At 39.9% G+C, this 26,551-nt stretch overlaps 1 protein-coding gene across 1 annotated transcript in view; it reads left to right on the top strand.

The window, feature by feature from the left end:
- Nucleotides 1-23,804, top strand: part of CSRNP3 (cysteine and serine rich nuclear protein 3) — a 177,856-nt gene extending 154,052 nt beyond the window's left edge. The window contains exons 5-7 of the mRNA XM_036320840.1: nt 11,546-11,805; nt 18,897-19,193; nt 21,253-23,804. Coding sequence (XP_036176733.1) covers nt 11,546-11,805; nt 18,897-19,193; nt 21,253-22,311 — 1,616 coding nt within the window. The 3' untranslated portion in view covers nt 22,312-23,804. The remainder of the gene's footprint in view (nt 1-11,545; nt 11,806-18,896; nt 19,194-21,252) is intronic.
- Nucleotides 23,805-26,551: the final 2,747 nt, after the last annotated feature.

Here is a 26,551-nt window from a genome sequence, read left to right as displayed (position 1 = left end):
GTAATGTCTCCTTCTGGGGCAAAAACAAAACAAAACAGGCTTACTTACTTGCTCACTGAAAACTGTGGTTTCCTATACTCATTATGCCTTGGATCCAATGCAAACCTACTGTGTGTGTAATATCTATTTGCACACACACACACACACACACACACATATCGCCCCTGTAAAACTTGGGGGACAAGAAATACCAACGGACACATGATGTTCATGACACTTGATATGCTGGGAATAATAAAGCAGTTTGTTCTGACCCAGGAGTCTCCTGTCTTTGCCCTCATTCATGAAACATGAACAGGACAACTTTTTAGCTTTAGGGTAAATTCAGTCCCAGACATGACAAATCTCTGCCCTCATTCAATTTTCATTCCAGCCCACATTGTTTCAGTTCTGTCCTATTTTCATATTTCAGTAAAAATGTAAAATCCCCTTTGCTTATTCCTGTACCTTGTCTCAGGGTCTCATCAACTGGGCCTTGTTCTTATGTCTCATCACCAAAAGGAGAAAGTCGTCTGTCGTAGAGCATGCCCGTATGTTATATTTCATCGGAAATTAATTCTTCAGCAGTATGATTTTATTTTTACGGGACAGTCACTACTCTAAGGCAAAGATGACAATTTGAATACTAAGAGACAGAATCATTTTGTGGATCCATCACCAATGAATTGCTACAGGCAAGCATTTCAGTCATGTTTTTGCTGTCAGTCAAAACCAATTAGTGATATTTTATAGGCAGGATTTCTCTTTCAAAATCATTTTATAATACTCAGGTAACTGTTCCCCCCAACCGCTACTTGATTTTTAGAGATGGATTTACAGGCTCATTGTTGATGGACTGTGGTTTATTATGATGCCATGGTTGGTTGGTTGTGTGAGATCTTCTGGCATGTAAATTATAGCATTTTTTCAAATGGTTTCTAATACAAAAGTCATGTGTGCCCACTAGCCATGAGGGTGATATGTCCTCTTTTCAATACATTTTTTTTCCATCGAAAAGCACCCCAGGAAAATAAAGTGTCTAGAAATTAGTGAGGAAGAAAGCTATGTTGACCATGAGGCTTCAGGGAAAAGCTGTCATATGTCATTTTATCATTTAAAATTAAGAAAAATATATTTAGCAAATGTTTATTGATTTACCCCATACTTCATATACTCATTCATGGAACTTAGTTTAACTCTTATCCAGTGAGTTCTAGATGCCCAGCAGTATGCCATTTGCTGAGGGTTCTCCAGGGAGTAAAATTCGGTCCTCCACCCTAGGTCTTGATTGAACGCTAGTAGAGGAGAGACACACACTAATGTGATCAATATCAAGGCAAGGATGCTCTGGAAATGTGCAGACAGAGCTCTCACCTTATCCTAAGAGTTCTATGAAAGGCTTTCTGGAGTTGACACTTGAGCTGAGTGACAATTTTATTTTTCTAGTAGATATTGGGTAACAATTCCATACTAGACATTGTGTATAAATAACTTTTTCATTCGTCGTTTTAAAAAGGATTAAAAACAAACAAATATTATGAAAACTGCACATAAGGTCAACCAAAAAATGGGTATGATTATAGAAAAATCATAGCTAAAAGTGCGTCTTTTGGGTTTTGACTATTCATTGAATATTCAATGAATATTCATTCAATTATTCATTGACGGCCAAAAAAAGAAAGCACCTGAGTAACCTAGCTGCCCCTCGCCCACCAGCCTTCCCAGCCTCTGCTTTAATCCCAACTCTGAAGCCCTGGCTCCTTTTTTAAAATGTAGAATTTCTGACATACGGAGCCAACATTGATTAATTTCTTCCTTCCGTATTTGTTCAATGATTTGTATTTTTATTTGGGATAAGTATAGTAAAGGTGTTTCAAGCTTAAGGACAAAAACAGAAATCAAGCATCCAGATTTCATCCTTCCGGGCAAAGTTCAAAATTCAAGTGTATAATCTTTGGCCTGCTGTTGCTCTCCGGGATGACTTGATCTTAGGAGAGTTGTGTTGCTCTTATTGTTGAGGATTTTGTTTTGTTGCTGCTGTTCAGTGATGTTCTGACCTGGGTTATTATGATGTGTTAGGCTTAATGGGGCTATGTTGTGGCCCCAGATGAAATACTGTATGGCAAAGTCACTGAGCAGGTGGAAAGTGCTGTGTAATTCTTCTAACAGGAAAGGCTCCTGGTGGTATTGAGAAAATGTCAAAAGCAGCAAAACAGGTTGGGAGAGCTGAAGAATAGCAAATGTCTCCTTCTGTCATTGTGTGAGCCTTTTAATCAAATGGCCTGCCTCATGCAGCTTTATTTTGCATTGAGATATTCCATGTCCGTCCAATATTTCTCCGATGGTGGTAATGAATTGCATTGCCCTCTCGGTTGTAAGAGCGCGGGTGCTCTGCTGAGAAGCCATATGGTTCCCATTTATTTTAATGTGTCTTTGACATCAGGAGAATTGCTGAGACAGCAGAGGGAAGTGCTTACACCTTGGACTGCAGCCAGGACTGCAACTATTTATGTTTAGTAACGACTACCTTTTTCCCCAATAAGAAGCGGTATGGTCTTAAAATGATATCCATATTGAGGTTTTCATAAAATGAGAGTATAGGTTTATATATTTTGGAAATAGCTGTTACTTTAGTAGCAGTGAGATATGGTTCTTTAGCATGAAGTTTTAGGGTTTAATTGCACATATGAGAGATTAAGGAAACAAGCTGGGAAGTAGGTGGTACTTATTTTCTCATGATTTTTATTTGGTTTAACAGTGTCACCAAGATAGTACTCTGCATATGTAATGCTTTCCATCTGTGATTCTTAAGGCATTTCACAAAGGTAATTATTTCTGATAACATAACTATGAGGTAGATAAACATAATTCTGAAAATATTAGTGCAGGAACTGAGGAATGCAGCTGCTCATTAATATGATCTGTATAATGGATTTTAGCAAGTATTAGAATTCAGATTTTTTATTGATTTTATTATTTCACAATTTATCATTTTCTCAGGACAGAACAATATTTTCTCTAATTCATTATTAATACCAGGATATGCTTCCAATAAAGAAACATTTTATTTTTTAAAAAGTGAAAAGATATTTAGGCACCTCAATAATTATGTATGTTCCATATGACTATAACAATTAACTGTAGAAACCTCAAAGATTCCTTGGAAAAGTTTAATGTTTCCTAAAGGAATGTACATTGTGTGAAAAGAGAAAAGAGCTGGTAACATTGATCAAAATTCTATAAAATGATTTTACCAATAATAATGTAGAATGGTTAGCTGACTGTATGGAACAGGAAAAAAAAATTCCAACATCCAATCTCCTTTGGGCAGAACTGATCAGAATGCAGGGCCTAAATTTAGCAAAATATTTTAATGTCACATTGTGTTTCAAATAATTTTGCTCAAGGATCTTAATGTATAGACTTTAAGTGGTGTGTCATGCAAAGACAAAATTGAGCCAGAAGGAAGACTGTTCCAAACATAGAATTGGAACACCAAAATTCATGATGCCTAAATACTATAAATTTGATGGATAAATTGATGCAAAAGGAAAATTAGAATGAAAATCAGTAGATTGCTCAGTTACTGGTACTATTTTAATCTATAGTTTCATCTAAATTTGTTTTAGTTTAACAAGTCACCATCCCCCAAGTCAATGGCATTTTGTGTTGGTGGCTAGGACATTCTGCAGTCATATCACATTTTCAAGGGAACGTCAATTTAATGTAAGAGGTACGAGGATCAGTGCTAAGTCAATTATATGTTAAGATTATATATAAAAGAGAACGTGTTTTCTTTTAACTTTTGCTGTTTCAATTTTATCACGTTAAAATGTAACATTTATTCCTTGTATCTTACAAGTATGAGAATAAAAACAACCCCCTTCACTCCCGCCCCCCCTTTTTTAAAGATTACTCACAAGCATTAGAAAGTGCAGGGAGAATCTTTAATCAGGAGAATGTGTGGATGAAAAATAGCTAGTTCTGAAAGATGATTACTCTTTGATATTTAATCATTTTAATTATCTATGACATCAAAGCTGGAAGGTCAAAGTTTACACTTAATTTTTATAGGCAGGTTTCCGAATGTACATCAATACCCTGGGTGGTAAACCTTACATTTTTCCAAGCTGAGAATTGCAAATCGCCGATTATGCTATTAAACGACCCCTGTAATGTCAAATGCAGCTAGCCGTGTGCTGGGCAGCCGGGGTGTAGCTGTGTGGAGAGACTGGCGAGAAAGCTGGTTTCCTCCATGCAGATCTCTCGCTCATGTGGATGTAGCCGACAGACTGAATGGATGACGACGTGACTTGCATGTTTATGATCCAAAACAAAGCTTTAGTCATCCAGCCTCAAGGGTCATCTTTTCATGTTATTTCTAGTCTCGCTAATATTTTTTGTTTAAATGCATGACGTGGTACTTGTACACCTCTTGATAGGATACTTATTATTTTACATAGTCTTATATGAGAAGGTCTTATTTTTGGTTTTGATTTGATACACTAATGACTTCAAAGCGTCTCATCTTAAATTATTTCACTCAGAAGCTGCGGTGCACGAAATATATTATTAGCCTTGGGGGCAATTCACTGTGAATATTTCTAACTTAATATTGGAATGGAAAATGCAGCTAAATGGTTAAACTACCTAATTTTGTCTAGGAATTATAAAACTATTCCTCCTCTACAGAAGGACTGAAATCAGAAGGATGACTGGTTCTTATGTCTGTTTATCGTGTTTTATATGGTTCTGTTTACTTCTGCTTTGCTAACTAGTACATAAGTTGGCTGGTTGGTTTGAGATGGAGAAGAGTGCCATTTAGGGACTGAGGAGAGAGATGTGCTGCAATTTTAAAAGCATTTAGAGCTATCATTCTCACTATAGGGAACCAAATACAAATGTGGACGAGGCATCTCGAGTAGCACTATGGGTGGGACCTAATTTTCTTTGGTCTTTTGTTTTTCAATGCTACTTTCATAGTAATAGGGGCAGTAGGAGAAGAAAAAAATGGTTCCTGATTTGTTTCCTATTATCTGGATTCTGACATTTTCTCACATTTGCTGACTCTGTCTCAGTACCTTTTTGGAAATGCAAAGCACTTTAATTCCAAAATATTGGATATACAAAATATTGCTTATAATATGTACAGCATTTGGGAGTGTCTCCTTTGTTTGTGATTGTGTATGTTTTATGCTCTTCATAACTGAGTGTAAAATAATGTAATATTTGCCATAGATCACTTTACATTACACACTTTAGGTAATTTGTATTTTGTGCGTGGTTGGAAAGAAAATATTCCCAATTAATCTTTACTTTCATTTTCCCTCTCATTCACCCAGGACCCAAGAATATCAATCTTTTGGAGTTTCTCCCACTTGAATGATTTACAACTGCCTTAAAAGCCTTATTTGAGCAAAATAACAAAAGACAAAACTAGAGCAACTATATTCAGAAAAGTTGAGAATGTAACTTAAAGGAATAAAGGAGGACAATTAAAATAAGTATGAATTGCTTTCTATAGCAGACTACACTTTATTTTCAAAGAAACTATTCCTATATTTCTTGGTTGCTCGATTGATTTTTGCTCCTTACTTATGGTTAAGATTTAAGAACATGTGGGCAACACTCTCATGAAGAGGAACCAACCTTGATAGTCATGTCAAGATGGATAAAAATGTGAGACTATGATCACAGGAAATTTGCAGAAGTCACTTGTAAAGATTAGGACTTATTAAAAAATCTTAATCACTTTAACCATTGAAAATTGATTTAATATCCAAGCTATTAGGCTAATTTCTACATAAAGTATTTCTTGATGAAACAAGATTTTGGGTTTGTAAGCTAGGCTTCCTAACTTCCTAAGTCTGATTTGACCTTAATTTGTTTTTCAAAAGTTACAAAGCAACATGCACACTTTCAGAGCCCCCGATTCATTTGGTCTGTATGTTTTAAAAACTTGCGTTTAATTCCCCAAGATTTACCAAAATAAACCAGTTAACTTCAGCAATTTCACTTTGCTTCTACTAAATTTCCCCCAGATAAAAGAAAAATAAACCCAAAGTATAGACTTTCAAATCACCTGATGTTTTCCTTCTGAGCATAGTGCACAGGAGAGAGAAGTGAGCTAATGACTTCAGACCCAAACAGCAGAACTAATATTTTCCAGGGTTTACCCCTTGTTTAACATCACACTGGGCCATGAACTCTCAACTTGCATGTGCCAGATTTAGTGGCAAAATACTTAGGTCTGTTTACTGCTTCCTGCCTTTCCAGCTATGCCCAGGCTTTGCTGGTAGTTGCTGGCACAAAGAACAAGCCTGCATTGAGAGGGTGACCGGCTTGCTGTGCCAGCATGAGCTCCAGGATGGCAGCACTATGGTGGTGTCCATGGTCTGAATCTGGTCTTCCGCTTTGCAGGCCCAGATCCATGATTGAAACCCAAATGCGGGGTGTTTGAGTCAGTTCATTCTCTCGTGAAATTGAAGCATGAAGTCATGGACCAAAACGGTCAGCAGAAGCAAAGTTTATTGAGAGAAGCCAGTCCCGGAAAAGGTGTAGGAGTGCTAGGAGCAGGCCAGTGTGTTCAGAGCTTTCTTCCCATGTTACAGTCAGGTGTTAAAGTCTCATTAGTCTATGTGTAGAGTCCCACATGGCCATAAACCACATGGGTGCAGGGGAGCCATCAACCCTGCCATCAACCCAAGAATCTAGCACAGCAGAGAGAGCAGAGAGGAGAGAGGAAGCATGTGCACTTTTAAATCTAGGGGCAGATGCATATCTTGCTAGTTCCTGATTGGTCCTGTCAAAGAATTCTGCCTTAGCCACATCCTTGGGATTGGTTTATACACCTCGCTGCCTTGTGATTGGTTATTTGCAAGCTGCCTGTCTTAGCAACATCCATACATTTTAAAGTTTGTCTGCTGTGTGTGCCCTTCCTTCCCTGCCCAGCTGGGTTTCCCGGTTCTATTTCCCACCCCCCATCATGGTTCCTATCCCTGTCTATCCAGCTTCCCTCTGTCTCCGTATGATGGTCTCTGTGCTTGCAGAGAAGGCAATTTCAGATGGCGTGGTATGCGCTAATCACATTCACTAATGGCTAAAGTATAAATTTGAAACAAGTCATTTGCAGTAAGAAACAAAATTGATGTGTCAACTCATTAGTCTTGAAGGTGTATCCCAATTTATATGAACAGGTTGGTTTATGAGTGTGGAAATTAAGCAAAGTCAGTTGAATTTTCTTAGAGACTGATGTGATTCAACTCTGATACCTGATATATTCAACTCCTCTGTGGGATCAGAATATCCAGAATATTGGTCTTATCGGAATACTGTCTCACCCTGGAAACACACTTCCCCAAATGTAGTTTTGACTGCCATTTTTAATCCACTCTGCCCATGAACTAATTATATATTTTGTGATACAGTTTATTTTACTTTATCTAATTAAATTCTTACCCTGGCATTGTGAATGAGTGGCTTTCTCGTTTTTATTTACCATTCATTTCTAAAGCATTTTTTAGGAAGAATAACCTGCTGATAGCTAATATCATTCTCCCTGAGCTGTTTATTTCTTTAATTTATAGAAATCAACATTATCTCCATAATATGTGATCATTTTATAGTAACACCAATATGCACATTATGATGTGGTTACCATAGTGGTGTTCCCAAGAGCTGTGTCCTAGGCAGCATGTGCAGTATTGTTGCATTCAGACACTTCTGCTTTGGGAGGTGGGGGTAAGGGGGATTGGGCGGGAGTTAATTGTAAATGGAATAAAAGAAAAGGAGCTGAAAGACACCAAAAAATTAGTATTGTGCATGAAAACAGACTAATTCTTTTTAAAACAGTAATGAAAGACAGCTTTTCCTGCCTTTTTCTTGCTCTTGACCTCACAGTAGTAAACTGAACACAAAACTCTGTAGTGACACAAAGCTGAGTTCAGGCATTCTGCAAAGGGCACAAATTACTAGGTAGGTATATCAGGGAGGTTTTAGATTCCCTAAGGCAGATGTGTTGAGTGAATTTGTCTGTTTTTTCCCAGGCTTGAAAAACAGACTCTTTTTTTATGACTTCATTTTGTGATGTTAGTCAAACTGGGGCCTGGAGGCAGGAGATAGCCCATGAAAGCCCATGCTAGTGCTCCGATGCAATCATAAGAGACGCGGGTGGCTCCTAAGTTCAGGAAACCCACACTTAAAACATCCCTCATACAGCTGATCTTATAGTATTTCAAAGCCTTCCTTTTAAATATACTTTGTAGGCGTTCCAATCATTCTTTTCTCAGTGCTTTTTATAATATGCAAATGCTAAAACAACCATATGCACAGGTTTGACTTGTGAAGGCTTGTGGGACAGAAGCATCACGAATCCTAGCACAATCTGACAATGCTAGTGATGCCAAGAACCCAGGTGAAGGGACCCTGCTCTCTGTTAGAAAGTCCTTTCTGGACTGGCTTTCTGGAAAGGATTATCTGTTTTTTTAGGAAATGGTGGTACAATATATTCATGGAGAAGATTGAAGAGTTCTTCTTATAATCTAAAAATACAGATTTACGATCTAAATAAATTTTTAAGAAGGAAATTGGTCTAGAGTACCAGAATTGTCTAAGAAGAAACAAGTAATAAAGTTGTCAGAGGTGCTTATAATAATTATCTTAAATTACTACATTAATATTTTTTCTTACCTATAAATGTATGACCTTAAATGATAATGATTTAAGGGCATCATTTTTATGATATCAAGGGTGAAAAAGGTTGAAGATTATCACCCCAAAATCAGAAGCTCTAGCCTGCTGTAAGGGGTGACAGATGAGGTTGTCAGATCACCAGGCAGATTGTTGAATTCTGCTTTCTATGGTGATCTTTTACATTTTTACAAATGCTTCTCTTTTTTGAGGTGATTTAAACATACGGTTATGAAGCAGATCAGAGCTTTTAAATCAAAGCTGAAAATTGTCTCTGCAGCCAGGAGTATATGTTGCAGTGAGCATACACATAAATAAATGTGGAAATTATGTGCACGTTTGAAAGCATTTGCTTTCTGGCAATCTCCTTTGGAGAAGTATAACAGTAGGGAAGAGGGGAGGTTGGGGAAGCTAAATTCTTGCCCACATGTCCTATTTCTCATACTCTATATTCTTCTGAATCTGTTCATTCTGTCTGAGCTCATCACTGAAAATGAAAGCTTCACAGTCAGGGATCACCATCTGGTTTATTCACCAATGTATCCAATCATCTAGAGTGTTTCCTTGTACATACTAGGTCCTTGGTTAATACCTATTGAATACATAAATCTATGAAATGAGGTTAATCATAGCATCCTCTTTATATTTGGCTTAAATATGTTACTGAGTGAGGTGGGGACCAAGACACACACAAAAAAACTTGAACCCACATGGAAGAAGATTCTATATAAATCCAAAGTGATACTGTAGTCTTTCTTTTACATTGCTTATGCAGCCTTCCAAATTAAAATCATCTTGGAGGACAGTAGCAGTTGACATCTCTCAGCCTTGTGCAACTTCCTGGGTGACTTCAGCTCTGGCTGCGACATGATGCTTAAAACCCTGGGCTCAGGAATAATGAATCCCAGCTTCACCACCGGTTGTATCACCTTGGCCATGTTATGTATGTAACTTTTGATGACTTGGTTTCCTCAAAATGGAGACGGAGACAAGGGCAATATCAACCCAAGGAGTTGTCAAGATAAAATAATTCATGTAAAGTTCTTTGCATAATACAGAACTTAGGAAGCACTTCGCAAATGTTAGTTTTTATTAATTTTTGCTATTCAAGGATTTATTCTCAGTGCATTGTTTCTTCCTGTGTGTCGTTCTACTTCAGCATGTGTGTTAGTTTCCTAAAGCTGCTGTAAAAAAAAAAAATGTCACCAACTCAGTGGCTTAGAACAGAAGTTTCCTGCCTCACAGTTCTGGAGACTAGAAGATCAAAGTCAAGGTGCTGGCAGGCCATGCTCCTCTGACAGCTGCAGGGGAACGGCCTTTCTTGGCCTTTTCCGGTTTCTGGTGGCCCCAAGCATTCCTTGGCTTTGGCAGCAAAATCTCCATCTTTCTCCATCTTCATGTGGGCTTCTCCCTGTGTCTGTACATCACCCCTCTGTGCATGCCTGTGCCCAATTGTTCCCTTTTTTATGTGGACACAGTCATATTGGATTAAGACCCGCCCTAAAGACCTTACCGTAACATGATCACATCTATAATGACACTATTCCTTAATAAGGTTACATCCAGGGTATTGAGAGTGAGAACTTCAATATATTTTGGGCGTGAGGAGGCACAGTTTAATCCATAGCAGCGTTATCCTATATCTGTCTCTTCAATTCATTGTACCTTTCCTTACCCAATGGAGAAATGTCATATAATATAGCAACAGACCCGGTGCTTTTGGGTTTAAGATTAGTTTTGCGACTAACTGTCTACACTTAAAGAAGCCACTCAAATTCTGCAAACCTGAGTCACTTCACTATAAAATAAAAAGAATGGGCTAGATGATGTCTAGCATGTCTTTCAACTCTAAAAGGTCCTGATTAGAATGTGACTTTCTTTCTGTCGACTACATTATGTGTCTCAACCCTCCATGATGCTCTGTGCATCTTGAGTCCCTATCCTATATAATAAAGGGCTAATATGCAAATCAACCGAACTGTGGAATGATGGGTCGCTGTGATGCACACTGACCACCAGGGGGCAGATGCTCAACGCAGGAGCTGCCTCCTGGTGGTCAGTGTGCTCCCACAGGGGGGCACCGCTCAGCCAGAAGCTGGGCTCACTGTTTGTCCTACTGAGGGACATCCCCCGAGGGCTCCTGGACTGCAAGAGGTCACAGACCTGGCTGAGGGATCTCACCCTCCCCACCACCCTCTTCCCTGCAATGCACAAATTTCGTGCACCAGGCCTCTAGTAACTAATAATAAAATGTCTCATGGCATTTTCAATGGTCTCAGCATACACTTAGATTAAAATCCCCTGTCCATAATGCTATTTAGTGAAAGTCATATCAAATAAAAGCTTTGTTAAATTTTTATTATAAAAATACCTAAATACTGCCAGTGAGCCTTTTTTGTGGATTTTTATTGCTTTTTAGAATTTTCTGAAATTTTTAAGTAGACATATTTTTATGCCAAGGGACTTAGAACAGCAGAAATGCCCTCTGTATCAAAATGAGACCCAAAGTGTGAAGGTTTGTAGTATGTCTTTTCTGATTAAAGTCTGATGCAACTCATGTGAAAACCATAAAACAGAAACCTCAGAGGTTTGGGGAAGTGAAAAATTAAATTCTGCTACAGATTCACAGACTATTGGCAACTTTCTAAAGTTTTGTTTAGACTACTGCTATTTATGGAACTTAAAAGTCTACTCCACCACAGCTAGAGAAAGATTAAAGAAAGGACATAGAAATAGGCGCTAATACTGAGATATGACCTTTTTTGTGTCTCCCCTCCAAAAAAGATTGACCAAAAGATTCAGGTGACAGCTTCTAATTCTTGGCCTCATCTAAAACTGCTGCCCCAAGTGTTCACTGTCTTGCTCTTTTCTCTTTCAGCTTCCTCCATCCTCAAAAGGGAGAAGCGGCTGCGGACGAAGAATGTGCATTTCAGCTGCGTCACCGTGTACTACTTCACCAGGAGGCAGGGCTTCACCAGCGTGCCCAGCCAAGGGGGCAGCACGCTGGGCATGTCCAGCCGCCACAACAGCGTGCGCCAGTACACGCTGGGCGAATTCGCCCGGGAGCAGGAGCGGATCCACCGGGAGATGTTAAGAGAACACCTCAGGGAGGAAAAACTGAACTCTTTAAAACTAAAGGTAAACAGCATTTGAAACTCACTTTTTGCAAAACCCCGTGTCTTTTCTTCGATTTAGTTGAGTTAAGCATTTTCATATTTATATCCACAGGCCAATCTGGGCATTTTGTACAACAGACTGTCTGCTACGGCTGTTTTTTTGTTTGTTTGTTTGTTTGTTTTTTAAAAGCAAAAAAACGGTATAGTGTCTTCGCTGAAAGTAATGAAGTAATGTGGAAAATTTACCTGATGTTGTTTATGCATAATTCATTCTATAGGGAGGCCACCGCTGCTGTCACCGTGGTCTTCTCCCCCTTGGCTGCCCTGCTTCTGGCCGTGGGGCTGCTGCTGCAGGTGCGGGAACTGTGGGAGAAGCACCAGGTGGAAGGCATCTACTGGCCCAGAAGTGAGGAGCAGTTCTCCCCCACAACCGCAACCGGGGCCCAGACTCCTTAGGATTCCAAGGAGACAGTGCAGGGCTGCCTGCCCATCTAGGTCCCCTTCCTCCATCCATCTCCCTCCCTCGCTGTGTGAGCTTAGGGGAAGGCTGATCCCTCTCTGGGCTTCAAACTCTGGGCTTAAGAATAGAAGGGAAAATGGTGCTTCAGAAATCTGCCCCTGAGGGCAAGGAGGGTAGGGATGCTCAATGTGTGTGTGTGTAAAATTGGTAGTGAGATATAATGAAACCTTTTTTTGAAAAGGTTTATTTAGAAAAATACACTTTGAAAAGGTGTATTATTGAGTAATTCTAGATCATAGACCCTGTGTTTTGGCTGGGGCTAACTGGTATCAAAAGTAGATATGGTCCCTTTTCTCCTGGAACTTACATATTAATATATTAATAGGAAAGGAAAATATTAATCATGTAGACAAAATAGAGTCACAGCTGTATTAAGTGCTATGAAGGAGAGTTGCAAGGTGCTGTAAAAGTACATAATAGAGAATTATGATCTGAAGGTCACAGAAGGTTTCTTCAAGGGAATGACAACTGAACTGAAATCTGAGCAGATAACTAGGTGAAAGGGGTGGCAACATTGGCTCAGGCAGCAGGAAGGCCCGGAGCTGCCCTGTGGCAGGAAGAAGCTGGGTGAGCACACAGAGACGGGTGTGGCTACAGCAGGGACAGGAAGAGTAGAGTGACATGAAGGAGTTGGGACAGGGCCTTGTAGACCCTGTTAGAGATTTTTCCTTCCTCTCTTCATCCTAAGGCATCAGAAGTCATCCAGCAGTTCCCAGCATGGGTTTGGGTTGGTGGGGTAGTGTGATCTGGTCATGCTCTGATGTGAGAGTATTTGGGGGGTAGGGGATGGGACAGCCATGTGAGGGGGTTGTGGTATGTGGAGTTAGACCAGGTAAGAGGCTATTGCAACAGTCCAGGAGAAAGATGATGGTGAGCTAGATTAGATTGATTGTAAGGAAGATGAAAAGAGATAGACAGAGGGAGAAATTTATGGAGTAAAATCAACAGTCCTTGATAATGGGTGGATTTGGAAGGAAAAGAACGACTCCTGAATTTCTGGCTTACAAAAGTTAGTAAGTTGTGGGTGATAATATCTTCCTCTATGACAAGGATATGACAAGGAATCCAGGAAGAGGTACAGATTGGGGCTGGGTGTGTAGGGGGGGTGTAAATAATGAGATATTTTTTGGACATACTAATTTTCAGAGGCTTTGAGTTCTTTAAGACATGTCAGTGAGGTGTCCAGGTGGAGATACCCATTGTTCTGCCACATTAGAGATTAACTGGAGAGAAACACAGCTCAGAAAACTTCTTTCATCGACCAGAGGCTCTTTTTATATCTGCAATGATTCATCAACCTACCAATATATATGAAATGCTCTCCCACCATTATCTAATGACAAAAAAAAAAAAAATCCAGGTAATCCAGAGTACTTAACATAAAGTGTTATGCATGAAATAGCTGAAGCACCATAAGCATATCATTATTACCTGTATCTTTAGTTTTTAGTTTCTAGTATAAAGTTGGCAGAGATATGATGTGTGTTTCCAAATCCCTTGTTTCTATGCATTTTGCTATTTATATATGTGCTTTGCTACCAACTGCACAAGAAGGCAGGTACTTAAATTAAGCTGGACACAGTCAGCATAGAGCATGTTTCATATTTCCTTTGGAGGTGCTTTTGCCATCTTTCATTAAATGTCCCTTAAGATTTTTTGGTGGCAATCCATTATTGTTATTGTTGTTCGTGACTGCTTTGCATGTTGTTTAACTTAATAATAATTTGCAGATTTGCTGGTGAAATCCACCCTCTGCCTTTCTAACCCACTACAAATCGACTCTACATCCTACTCAAAAGAGTGAAGTCATTCTTCAAACTCAGTAGTAATGGTTGCCATTCATTCAGTGCTTTTTATTTGTCAGACATTTTATAAACATTACTTACGTTAATATTAACAAAGACCCAATGGAATAGGTAAATTATGAGACCGTGTGTACAACTAAAGAAGAAGCACCACCAAGATGTGATATAGCTGGCTCACTCGGCAGGAAACTGGTCATATGATCTTGTTACTTCCTCTTCTAAAATTAATTGATTATGCCCTATAGACCTTGGGAAAGACAATCTGTGTACCTATAGGGAGCCGTCTCTTTCTGAGGTTTAGTACTGTGTGCAGTGGTTTTTAACAGCTGGGGAGCTATAATTTTATCTGAAAACCAGAAGATTTATTGTGAACTTTGAAGCAGATTGTGCATGTGATGGATATCAGGGGGAGCCACACAACTACAGGAACCTTCCTCCACATCAGGCAGTGATATATTCTGACCCTGTCATTTGTATTCAGCTACTTCTATGCCTTTTTTTAACAAGCTGAAGAAGAAAAGAAACAAAAAGAGCATTCTATTATTGATTCACTTTATTCATTGTGCTTTGTGTTGGAAGTTGGAGAGGCAATCATCTGAGTAGGTGGCAAGTCTTGGCTTGTCATTGATAAGCAGAGAGGTGAAAACATGCAGCCTTTTCTTTTGGTGAAGATGTAAACAAAAATCATTTGGGTAGCATAGCTTCTTCCAAATGAATACCAAGCAAAAGCGATAATGGGATGCTAAGATGGCCTGATTTTAGCCTCACTACACGGAAAGTGTTCAGAAGCTCAGAAACACACATCACATGATCACATGAACCTAATAAGAGATCACAGCAATGTGGACCAGCTTGCTAAAAAAAAACAAAAACCGAAAACAACTGAGGAGAATTAATGGAGGAAAGCTTGTATATTTTCATTGTGATTCCTCTAGCATTTTAACGTTTATGGTTTTTGACATATCACTGACTCTATTGGGATAAGGTTTACCTATTCAAAATCTAAAATTACCTATTGAAAAACATTAACTGGGGAAAAAAAACACATTAACTGTCCAAAAATTTCTCTCTGATACTTGAAATTTTACCTTTAATATTAGCAACATTTGTTTTGAAATAAAAATCCCTCTGAGGTAAGTAGCAAAACAAATGTAGCTAAAGTGATTTTATTATTTTCATTGAGGCAGCAGGAAGGTTTACGGCACAGAAAGGGTCCAAAGAAGAAAGCCAGGATTGCGGCAAACAAACTTTGCCACTTTGGTTTTGCCTGGAGGTGGTCCTCTGTGAGAGGCAGTGAACTGCCTGTTGAGTAAAGCAGAGAGAAGGCAGCATCTGACAAGACAAACACTTTCCAAAGCTCTCACTACGGAGACCAGATATGCACCACAGGAAACCCACTTGACTTGGAACCGGGCAGTTTCCTTCCTACTTACTGGAGAACCAACAGCCCCAAAGCAGTAAAGAGACATTTTCTCTTTCCTCTGTGCCTCCAACCCAGCGTATTCCATAGCACCTCTTCCAGTGGGGCCTTCATAGTGGAGAAGTAGTGAAAAGAAACATCCACATTTCTTATTGCTTCCTTATAATAAATATGTTGAGGACAAATTAAGAATAGAGATTCGTTTTTCATTATAAAATTTCTTCTAATTTAGTAATTCATCTCAATCAAATTATGACATAGATATATTGAGTAATAATACGTATAATTAGATTTGTAGAAAAAAAACAATTTTATTTTAAGGGTTCAAGTGTGTCCTTTTTGTTGTTGATGTTCCAAACATTGTCTAAAAACAATTAATAGAGAAAGCTGATTGAATAAAATGCATGGTCCCAGAAGAAATAACTACCTTTAGATTTCTAAATTACAGAGCACAGTTCTTTTTCTCTGTCAAGCGCATTCAAACATGTCATACTCTTCACAGTAATCAATGCAGTCATCTTGATACTATACTCTTTTCCAAATTAAGTGCTTAGATTTCATCATCAGCACCACACTGTTGAACAATTACATTAGCCTTTATTCCCATTTCACATGTATCTGTAAAATGCATTAGGCAGCCATTTGAACATTTCAAAGAGCCTTGGCATTTCCAGTTGCCTCTAGGTTATATCTTACTGGATTCTACTACCTTGTTCTAGGAAATTTAATTTAGCTTTCACAGCTTTGACTGGCCTCTTTTTCTCAATGTTTTTTTCAACCTTGATTGTTCTTCCTCTTCTTCCTGAGATTAGGCCTATCTCCCCTCTGCTACCATTTCCAATGTCTTCCCACAGTTATACACTTTTCTCAGTTTTCTCTAATACCTTGGTGTTTTTTTAACTCCACTTATCCCTACCGAACTTCACTGTTAAACACTACGCAGGGATCCTCAAACTTTTTAAACAGGGGGCCAGTTCACTGTCCCTCAGACCGTTGGAGGGCCGGACTATAGTTAAAAACAAAAAACAAAACTATGAACAAATTCCTATGCACACTGCACATATCTTATTTTGAAGTAAAAAAACAAAATGGGAACAAATACAATATTTGTATTTGCATGTGGCCCTCGGGCCGTAGTTTGAGGACCCCTGCACTACAGAGATTACTCAAGGGCATTCTTCCTGCTTTGCCTCCCCGGAATACATCCCCAAATGGAGGCCTGCTCCAACACCAAACGGAAAACTTTAATATTCCAAACACTTGCCATGTCATATGCACAACCTGTTTTGACAAGTACAGAGAAAATATGTCTAACCAAAGAGATGGAGACCGGGAGGCTGGCCTTCAGCCCCAAGCAAATGCAATACCTTTAAGAATATGTTCTTTGCGCTTGTGAGGCTGCCGGAGGGCCACCATGGGCGTCTAAATCAGCGCCACTTGCAGGGGCCAGATCAGTACTCCAGGCTTGGGAGGACACGTGTACTACTATTTGTAATACTTTAAACAATAAAATAAAATTAAAAACAAAACAAAAAACAAGCATTTTGAAAAAAAAAAAAAAAGGAATATGTTCTTCCAGAATATTTCTGGTATTCATGTGCCGTGGAGTCAGAAGTTTGATGAGGTTCACTTAGGCAAGGCAAGAATCAATGGAAACAAATCTAAGTGCCACAGAGGTGACAAGATGAGGAAGGTAACTCTTCCTGTGTGGTAATGCAGCTTTTCCTATCACAGAGAATTGAGTAGATGGTAGGCAATTACACACTTGAATTCCTTAGCAAATCAGATCTTTACAGATAGAAAGATGCTTCTGTTTGCAAATAAGAATTAACACAAACGGTAACAGAAACCACTCAAAATAACATCCTAATAGTGGACATCCGGAAGCATGAAAATGGCTGAACCAATACCTTTATAAAGAAATGCCAAGGAAGGAAAAAATTGCAGATCATGCCAAGAAACAAAACCCAATGAAAAGGAATGCACACCTTTGCAAGAAAATAGATTTAAGTTCTAAAATATTCAAAAAGTACAATGTAGTAGTAGTTTTTTTTTTTTTTTAATGCATTTCAGGGACCCTTTGAAATACATTTTAATATACACTTGCTACTGTATTGTTTCCTCTACTTGAGGGCAAAGACCAGTCTTCTATTCATTTTCCAGTACATTCAGAGTAATCCAGTTTAGTATTTGGGGTCAGTAATTAATATTCTAATCTAAATGTCGGACCTTTTCTATGAAGTTGAGAGACTGATGTTTGATGTCACCAGAGCATTTTAACTGTGTCATGATTGAGCCATTGTTAAGATCAAATAGCATGGTAATGATTACAATTAGTGACATTTATGAATAAATTTTAAAATTAAAGCATCAAAAAAGCTTCCATATTTAAAACTTTTTTTGAATAATCCCTTACAGAGCTTTGGCATGTATTCCTGTGCTACCCCTCAGAATACATTTTTGCTCATAATCAGAGAAAACGTCTCTTTCTAAATGCTTTTTTAAGAAGGAAACAATATGTGGTGGTAGAACAGTCAGAAGTGAAATACTGATACAGGGCTTACTGATAGATGGAATTCATTAGAGAAGAAACATAAATAGCAGCAGAACAGTTCTGGGGAGAGGAGACAGTTGTCCACAGGGGCTGTAATGAGGAAGCGCTTGCTTTGGGCACAGGTTCGTGGGACCTCCTTTGAGGGCGAGGTTATTGTCTCAGTGCCCACTGGCCAGCTCCTGCCAGCACTGCCCTCTGCTCCTTGTCTTACTGCGGTCACAACGACCCGACTGATTGCTTCATATCAAGGGCTCATTGTTGGAATGCTCTGTAGGGTAACCGCATTCCTAATTTCAGTAGCGCAGTGCTGCACGTGTTTATTGCCTCGTACGTGCTGTTGCTGGACTCCCAAAGACAGGGTGGTCATTTCAAGGACAGCGTGTTTGCTGACTTTGGTGGCAATGGCTCCCACGAAGGTGTTACCATCTCTGAACAAGGGTGAATTTATTCCAACTTCAGAGCCGCCCATCACGAACCAAGTCTAAAGATAGCTTTCATTGATGGGCATCTGTAACCTTTGGTCCTTTTCACATTGCCCTGGCTAAAAGCTCTAACAACTCTAGCTCTCACATTAGGAGGTTAAGAGACCCAATTAACAGTCCTCTGTGCATTTAAAAGCCTGTCATTTTGATGCCTTCATTTTCCTCCCTGTGACTTCTCTAAAGAGGAAAATAAATGGAAGTGATTGGACCCACAAACACTTATTGATTATGGGGACCTGATGCGATGGAGTAGTTTCATTGTTCTGAACTGTGGAAGTTAGGATTGTAGCCTCTGCCCTCGCGGTCTCTTATTTGCTGCGTTGTGTTTCTAGATGACGAAGAACGGCACCGTGGAGTCTGAAGAAGCTAGCACTCTGACCGTGGATGACATCTCTGATGATGATATTGATTTAGACAACACAGAGGTAGACGAATACTTCTTCCTACAACCCCTGCCAACAAAAAAGCGACGAGCACTGCTGCGGGCGTCCGGCGTGAAAAAGATCGATGTGGAGGAAAAACACGAGCTGCGAGCCATCCGCCTGTCGCGCGAGGACTGCGGCTGTGACTGCCGCGTGTTCTGTGACCCGGAAACCTGCACCTGCAGCCTGGCAGGCATTAAGTGTCAGGTAAGGATTTGCATCTCGGGGAATCCAAAGTCGGGGGTAACACACCACCCCCTAAAGAGACAGTCGTGTTCCATGTAATGAAGTTTCCCACGGGTGGAAGAAAACGTTGGGTGAGGCAAGACACCTGATCCAAGAAAAGAAGAAATCCCCATCCAAGGACATGTATGGGCACACATAACATGCTCATCATCTCAGATATAACCCCAGTCGCGCAATGCTGTGCATCTTTATTGCCTTTATGAAAGGCAACCCAAGCTGTAGCTGAGTTAACTGACATTATTTGCTCTTGGATCCGTTGATTAGACTAGTTTACTTTGGCTTTTTACAAGCATTCAGGCAGATCATCACTTCCCTAATATTTGAGTGTCTATTTTCGGATCCATCCAGGGGTTTAAAATGATGACTGGGGAGAGGTGGTATAGACGAGTGGAAAAATCACTAGACGGACAAGGAGAAAACTGAGTCCTACTCCTGGCTCTGCTTGTTGCCCGTTACGTGAAATTGGCAGGTCAGGTCGACTTTCTGGGCTCAGTCTCCCCACCTCTAAAGTGAAAGGGCTGAATTTGATCAGGTGTTGGCAAACTCTATAACTCACAGGCCCAATCTGGACTGTCGCCTGTTTTTTTTGTAAATAAAGTTTTGTGGACACACAGTGTGTGTGTTGTCTGTGACAGCTTTCACCCTTCCACAGCAGAGCCAACTCGTTGCCACAGAGACCTATGACCCATAAAGCCCAAAGTATTTCCTCTTGGATCCTTTACCAAAAAAAGTTTGCCAACCCCTGGATTAGATGATTCTCAGGTCCCCATTCATCTATAACAGCACGGATGCTCCATGATTAGTTAGGTGTCATTATTTTAGGCAGAAACTTGGCTTTTTTAATAAGGAGAGCTCCTTAGACAGTCAGAAGGAGAGAATAGTTCTCATCAGCTGAATAGTTGTTTGAGGTAGATTCACAGAAAAGGGATTAATGAGTAAGAAAGCAGCTGTCGATTCTGGTTCTGACATCTGCTACTAATTTTTATTGGGCCCAGATGACTGCATGAGAGTCTGCTTTCTCCTCTGTTGCATAGGAAATTCCCCACATTTGGATAAGGTGCTAACAGGGCAAGTTCTTTCTGGTGGCCTGTGCTCTGGTCTGCATATAGGCTAATTGGAGGAATCTGGGACAATTAGCAAATATCTTAGGAGTACCCTTGGATTGCCGAGAATTCCACATATCACTTATTTAAGCATTCAGTCCAACAACACTTGCCGAAACCCACTACTCTATCCACAGAATCCAATCACTTGAATGATTTTAAGATATTGATGGAATGAGCATCCCCTTTACTTGAGGAACTTGTAGTCTACTGGAGTCGAGTGGGGAAGGAGGGAGCCAGGACCTAAGCACAGGGTTCCACCAGTCAAAGTCATGAATGTGCATATCCATTGCAGCCCTGCAGTCAGCATACATGCTCCGAGCACAGAGGCAAACCAATGGGAACAAATCATCAGGCTACACAATATACTGAGTGGTGTCAATCTGGACACCTTGTACAGAGAAGTTCATCTTATAATAAGCCAAGAAAAAAATAGATGATTAATATGGGGAATGTCATAAAATTTAGATTAAAAAATAGCAGGTGGAGATGAGGGTGGCAAGTTTGTTTAAAATTGGACGCATGAGCTGGCATGCAAGGAAAGGGATCTTGGGGAAAGGACAGAAACATTTTTAGAAAGGGAGCAGAGAGAATGGGATGAAGAGAAGGAAAAAAGGAAGAATGGAGGAAGAAGTAGAAAAAGCACAAGGAGGGGTCAGCAAACTCAAAATATGCAGTATATTTTCAGTATAATACTGTAACTCACTTTTATTTTAAAGGGAGGTTTTAAAACTGAGTTGATGCTTATGTTTTAAGCCTCCATTTCCCTTTTCATTTCTGTTTGCAATTTGATTGTCCTTTGGTCTAGCCAAAGTGGAATTAAGTAATCGCAGATTCAGAGGGGTCGTTGGAAGGTACTGGACTTGTATTTGGTTTGTAAGAGTTCCATGGGGCTAATCTGTGTCCTTCCTTCCAAGGTGGATCGAATGTCTTTCCCGTGTGGCTGCACTAAAGAAGGATGTAGTAACACAGCAGGTAGAATTGAATTTAATCCTATCCGTGTCCGGACTCACTTTTTGCACACAATCATGAAACTCGAACTGGAGAAAAACCGAGAGCAGCAGCTCCCCACGCTGAACGGCTGCCATGGGGAGATAAGTGCTCACAGTAGTTCCATGGGCCCTGTGGCTCACTCCGTAGAATATTCTATCACAGACAATTTTGAGATTGAAACTGACCCCCAGGCTGCAGTACTGCACTTGCAGTCCGCTGAGGAATTAGATTGCCAAGGAGAGGAGGAGGAGGAGGAGGAGGAGGAGGAGGAGGATGGGAGCAGCTTCTGCAGCGGGGTCACCGATTCCAGTACACAGAGCTTGGCACCCAGCGAGTCCGATGAGGAGGAGGAAGAGGAAGAGGAGGAGGAAGAGGAGGAGGAGGAGGAGGAGAAAGGAGACAGTTTCATGGAAGGTTTGGGTACCCATGCTGAAGTGGTCCCTCTCCCTTCCGTCCTGTGTTATTCTGATGGCACCGCCGTGCACGAAAGCCACGCGAAAAATGCTTCTTTTTATGCCAACTCTTCAACTCTGTATTACCAAATAGATAGCCACATTCCAGGAACTCCTAACCAGATCTCTGAGAACTATGCTGAAAGAGACACTGTCAAAAATGGTACCCTCTCGCTGGTGCCTTACACCATGACCCCAGAGCAGTTCGTTGACTACGCCCGACACGCAGAAGAGGCCTACGGCTCCTCCCACTACCCAGCTGCCAACCCCTCTGTCATCGTTTGCTGCTCATCCTCGGAAAATGACAGCGGTGTGGCCTGCAATAGCTTATATCCTGAACACAGGTCCAATCACCCTCAAATGGAATTTCACTCATACTTGAAAGGCCCCTCCCAGGAGGGGTTTGTCTCTACATTGAATGGCAGCCACATTTCAGAGCATTCTGCTGAAAATCCTTTGAGCCTTGCAGAAAAGAGCAGACTGCACGAAGAGTGCATCAAATCACCCGTGGTGGAGACCGTCCCTGTCTAGTCGCCTAAGTTATTCTAGGACCAAGTCTTCTATTTAAAGCACTGTATTTAATTGGATTTCCTGGGCTCGTGGTTGTTTAAACTGAGGACCAAGAAAACTTGGACTGTGATGAATCTTCCAGACTGTACTTTGTTTTCCCCTTTCTAGCTGTGTGTCTGTGGCATTGCACAAATACAGTCTCTGTGAGGATTTTAAACGATTTCAGACTGTTTTGATAGAAAATGCTAATTTTAAAAAAGCATAGATCACAATTGCCTACCTGTCAAACTGTGTGAAACCTGCCAAGTTGTGTAGACCAGAGCTCCAAGTTTTGGATTATCGGGCCTGTGCAAAATTGTTAACTAAGACTGGGAGAGAATAAGATTTAGAGTCCTACTTTTCGATATTATCTGAAGATGATGGTGACTTTTTAATGTAAACATAATTATTGTAAGAAAAAGATTTAATTGTCCCATGTGTGTTTTATTCATGGTAGTTCGAAGTCATGTTTTGATGAAAATGAGCAGCCGCATGTTCTTTTAAGCTGAAGATGCATAGTTAGTACCACCGAGCATGCCCACATGGATTGCATCTGGAATCCATTCACGTTTTTACGATCATAACTGATCAAATTTGCAAATACTTTCTTAAGGGTGAAATAGGCCTATTTTTGCTATTTTGGACAAATAAATGAGTCTATATGTGCAGGTCCTTACACAGTTTTCTCTCCAGTTAAGAGTTAGGACAATCCTTTGGGGAGGGTCTAGTTCATTGCCCTCCCTCAATTGACTCCAGAGATGGAGGTAGAAGGAATTGCCTTTCTTTTTTAAACAGCATCATCTTGGTTCTTACCTTGGACAGCACTTTTAAACTCTACTCCCCTACATCAAAATGCACTTTAGTGCCCCTTCATGGTAACTTGTGAGGGGTGGGGACTGAGAACTCTTTGAGATGACAAATTTTAAAACAATTTTTTTTAAATCTGTAACTCTGATAAGGTTCATATACTTAATATAGAGGAATCATCCAATGGTATTCTGTGAAGGAAAAATGACCTGTTTTCCTTCGCGGCTCTGAAGACCTAACTCTGTAAACGCAGAAGAGGCTGAGGAACATGGAAGAGACACACCCTCAGCAACCAGCCTTTTCTACAGCGAGACCAATCCATCTCTACAGGATGAGTGTATAATGAGATTTCCATTTAGTGACTAGCTGATCGAAGCAGGGGCCTCTACCCAAATACTCAACTAGGCCTTACTTTTCTGCAGCGTTTTGATTTATCTTGCCTGGGACATTTAACAGAACAGTCCAGAAAGCATTGAATACTTTCTAATTACCTCACGTTCTCTTGTTAAAGGGGACAGTTAGAAATAAAACAAGCACTCCCTACCTTTAGATTATCTATACATGGCTCGTCGGAGGACTTCTAAGATCCTGTTTTCCTGTAAATTAATTTAGGTAACTAAGTAGAGTGTTTTCCCTTCTTTTTTTCAATACACTATGACTACGCTAAATCTGTTTCATATTTTGGACTTATTGTTACCTCAGTTTCTGCCTCTTTGAAATGTGGACATGCCTTGCTATTCAGTGACTGCATTGCTACTTATTTTTTCTGTCTTTTAGACGTGGATGTTTAGAAATATGGACATAAATAGGTCGTAGATCTCAGTTCCTTAAAAAATACCATCTTACTTCACTGAACTTGGAAATGTTTGATCTAAAGTCCTCCAATGGAAAAGTTTCTACTAAAACTTGACTTGGGGAAAATGTGTTTACTTGCAGCTCTCCGCCGTGCGGTTGGTACCTGCCCCTTCTCTACCCACCAATGGGCCAAATTTATAACCATTAATATTAACGTTAAAGGATCTTTGGGTTTATTCTTTTTGGAGGTAAAGTAAGGAAGGCAGGGATATTCCTTTTGAGTGATAAGCCCCTTGGTAATCTGATTGAGGTTTTGCTTGATCAGTAGCATATAGGGTATGTCTACAAAGTTACTGTTTTTCGTGTTTGATCTTCAAATTTCCCCCCCTACCAATACAATGCAAAGAGCACAGACCCAAAGAGATACTGACGAAAGGCTATTGTTCCTTATTCAAGCACGTAAAAGAATCACATGTGCCATATTTGCTGGACCAGTTGCAAGTCCTTGCAGTATTTACATGGGAAGCACTCAGCTTATTCTTGGAACACAGAGTGCGGCAAAGTGGGGAAGAGGCGACTCTGGCTGGGGCAGAGTTGAAGGGTATAGAATGTCAGTCCACTTCCTGAAAGGATAGATATTTAATTCCGTTCAGCTTCATTTTTCCCAAGAAGGCTGATGCCTACTTGGTTATGTTTCATTGGTCTCTGTTTTGTAGTTTCATTTCTAAAAGGATGCTTAACCTAGGAACAAGCAAACAGACACACACACCCCAGAGCTTATTTCCCTATCTGTCCAATTGGGGATAAAAGTCACTGCTACACAGAAGGATTAGCCTTCCATCCATTCCAAGTTTTTATGTACATAACCTAACCCCTAAACATCTCCCATAAGCTGCCTACACAGATTACCTATTAAAACACCCTCATATCTCTCTCTCTCTCTCTCTCTCTCTCTCTCTCTCTCTCTCTCTCACACACACACACACACACACACACACACACACTGGAGAATAGTAGATTTTAGGCAATGGTCAATGAGATCTGAATTTTCCCTACCCTAGAATCCGGTTGGGTTTTATGATCTAAAAATGTGATTTGGAAAAAAGTATAATTTCTAAAGCTATAGTTTGAAAAGATTGACTCAAAGTTGCAAATAATGTTATTGACGGAATCATTTCATTGTTACTTCCTTTCCCAGAAAAGCTGAGAGAGCACAGTGTTCTATCTGACTTTTTTCCCCATTAATAGCCCTTCTATTCAACAAATACTGCCCACATACCAGGAAAGCTTTTTAAAATGGGGATCAAGCTAGACACAGACAGTGGGGATACTTAAGATCATTATACCAAGCCACGTTAACCAGACCAGCAGCTCTTTCATTGCTCCCATAGCATTATCTAACCAAATTATAGCCTTTTTTGACACACAGCTCTTTAGTCATTCACTGTCAAGGGCAAAGCCTCCTGCTTTGGTCCCTGTTGTTTTAGCACCAGCCCTCTACCTTTTATTGGAGCTTAATTCCCAGTTAGAATCCAGGCCAAACTGATTTGCAAGTCAAGTGACTTGGAGCAGCTTTCATTTTCTTTGACATTCTAGGGTTCTTTTATGAGAGAAAGAAGTCAATGAAAGAGATTCATTTAAGGTCTCCCCATCTCTTGAACATTGATTATTAAGACATAAGTAAAATCTGCTTGTCTCATGTCTTTTGGTTAATTGAATAATATAGTTACTTTTCAAAAGGCAATCTTTTCTTTGTGATAAAACTATATTTTTCTTATTGTGTGAGCCACATATAAAATGTGAAATTAATACTTATTAAAGTGATAAAATCTTCACAACCATATATAACTCAGCAATAGCCACATCCCCCCTCCACTCCCCCCCCCACACACACACACATATACAACTATGAGTTACAGACACACAGGCCACAAGTTAATCCAGAAGCAAAGAGATGATAAGCGATTATGTTCTTTAAATTTTTACACTCAGCTGACTTCTGGGCAAAAATCTGGTTTGGTTACCACTAAGCAGAAGAGCATATGATATATCACTGGTTCTTTAATTAAAGTTCTGATATTGTTGTACAAGTTTATATAACCCTTTGGTCGTGATATTTAGAATTTATTAAGTAACAATTCTTTCTTTCAACAAATATTTATTGAACATCTACTGTGTTAGAGATGGTAAAAAACAGGGGGGAAACCGTTACAATTTCTAAAGGTTATGATGATAAAAAGTAGCATGAAATAATCTTTTTAATTTGTGATTTTATAAAGTGATAGACAGTGGGACATCAATTCTTGTCTAGTTATATGCAAACTGCAGCTAAAAGGAAACTTCTTATTTTCTAAATTAATGAGACTTCCTGTATCCTCCTCCTTTCCTCTTATCTGACATTTATGAATTAAATCTGGACCCAGTGAGAATAACTGAATCGAATGAAAAAGAGATTTTTCAGCTAATTGCTTTTTCAGTGTGAGACCCATATAAGTGATGCTAAATTTATACCAGCAAGCTCCTACTAGACAATTTCAAAGGCGGGTTGACTCATGCAGAAGGCAGGAAGCATTTCAGGAAACCTTTGAAACAGCAATAGGGAACGCAATCACACTTCTGT

Source organism: Myotis myotis, unplaced genomic scaffold, assembly GCF_014108235.1.
Source record: "Myotis myotis isolate mMyoMyo1 unplaced genomic scaffold, mMyoMyo1.p scaffold_m19_p_8, whole genome shotgun sequence".
In the NCBI taxonomy this organism is placed as follows: domain Eukaryota; kingdom Metazoa; phylum Chordata; class Mammalia; order Chiroptera; family Vespertilionidae; genus Myotis; species Myotis myotis.
Note: the sequence above shows the minus strand (reverse complement) of the source record. Positions and strands in the feature narration are given on the sequence as shown.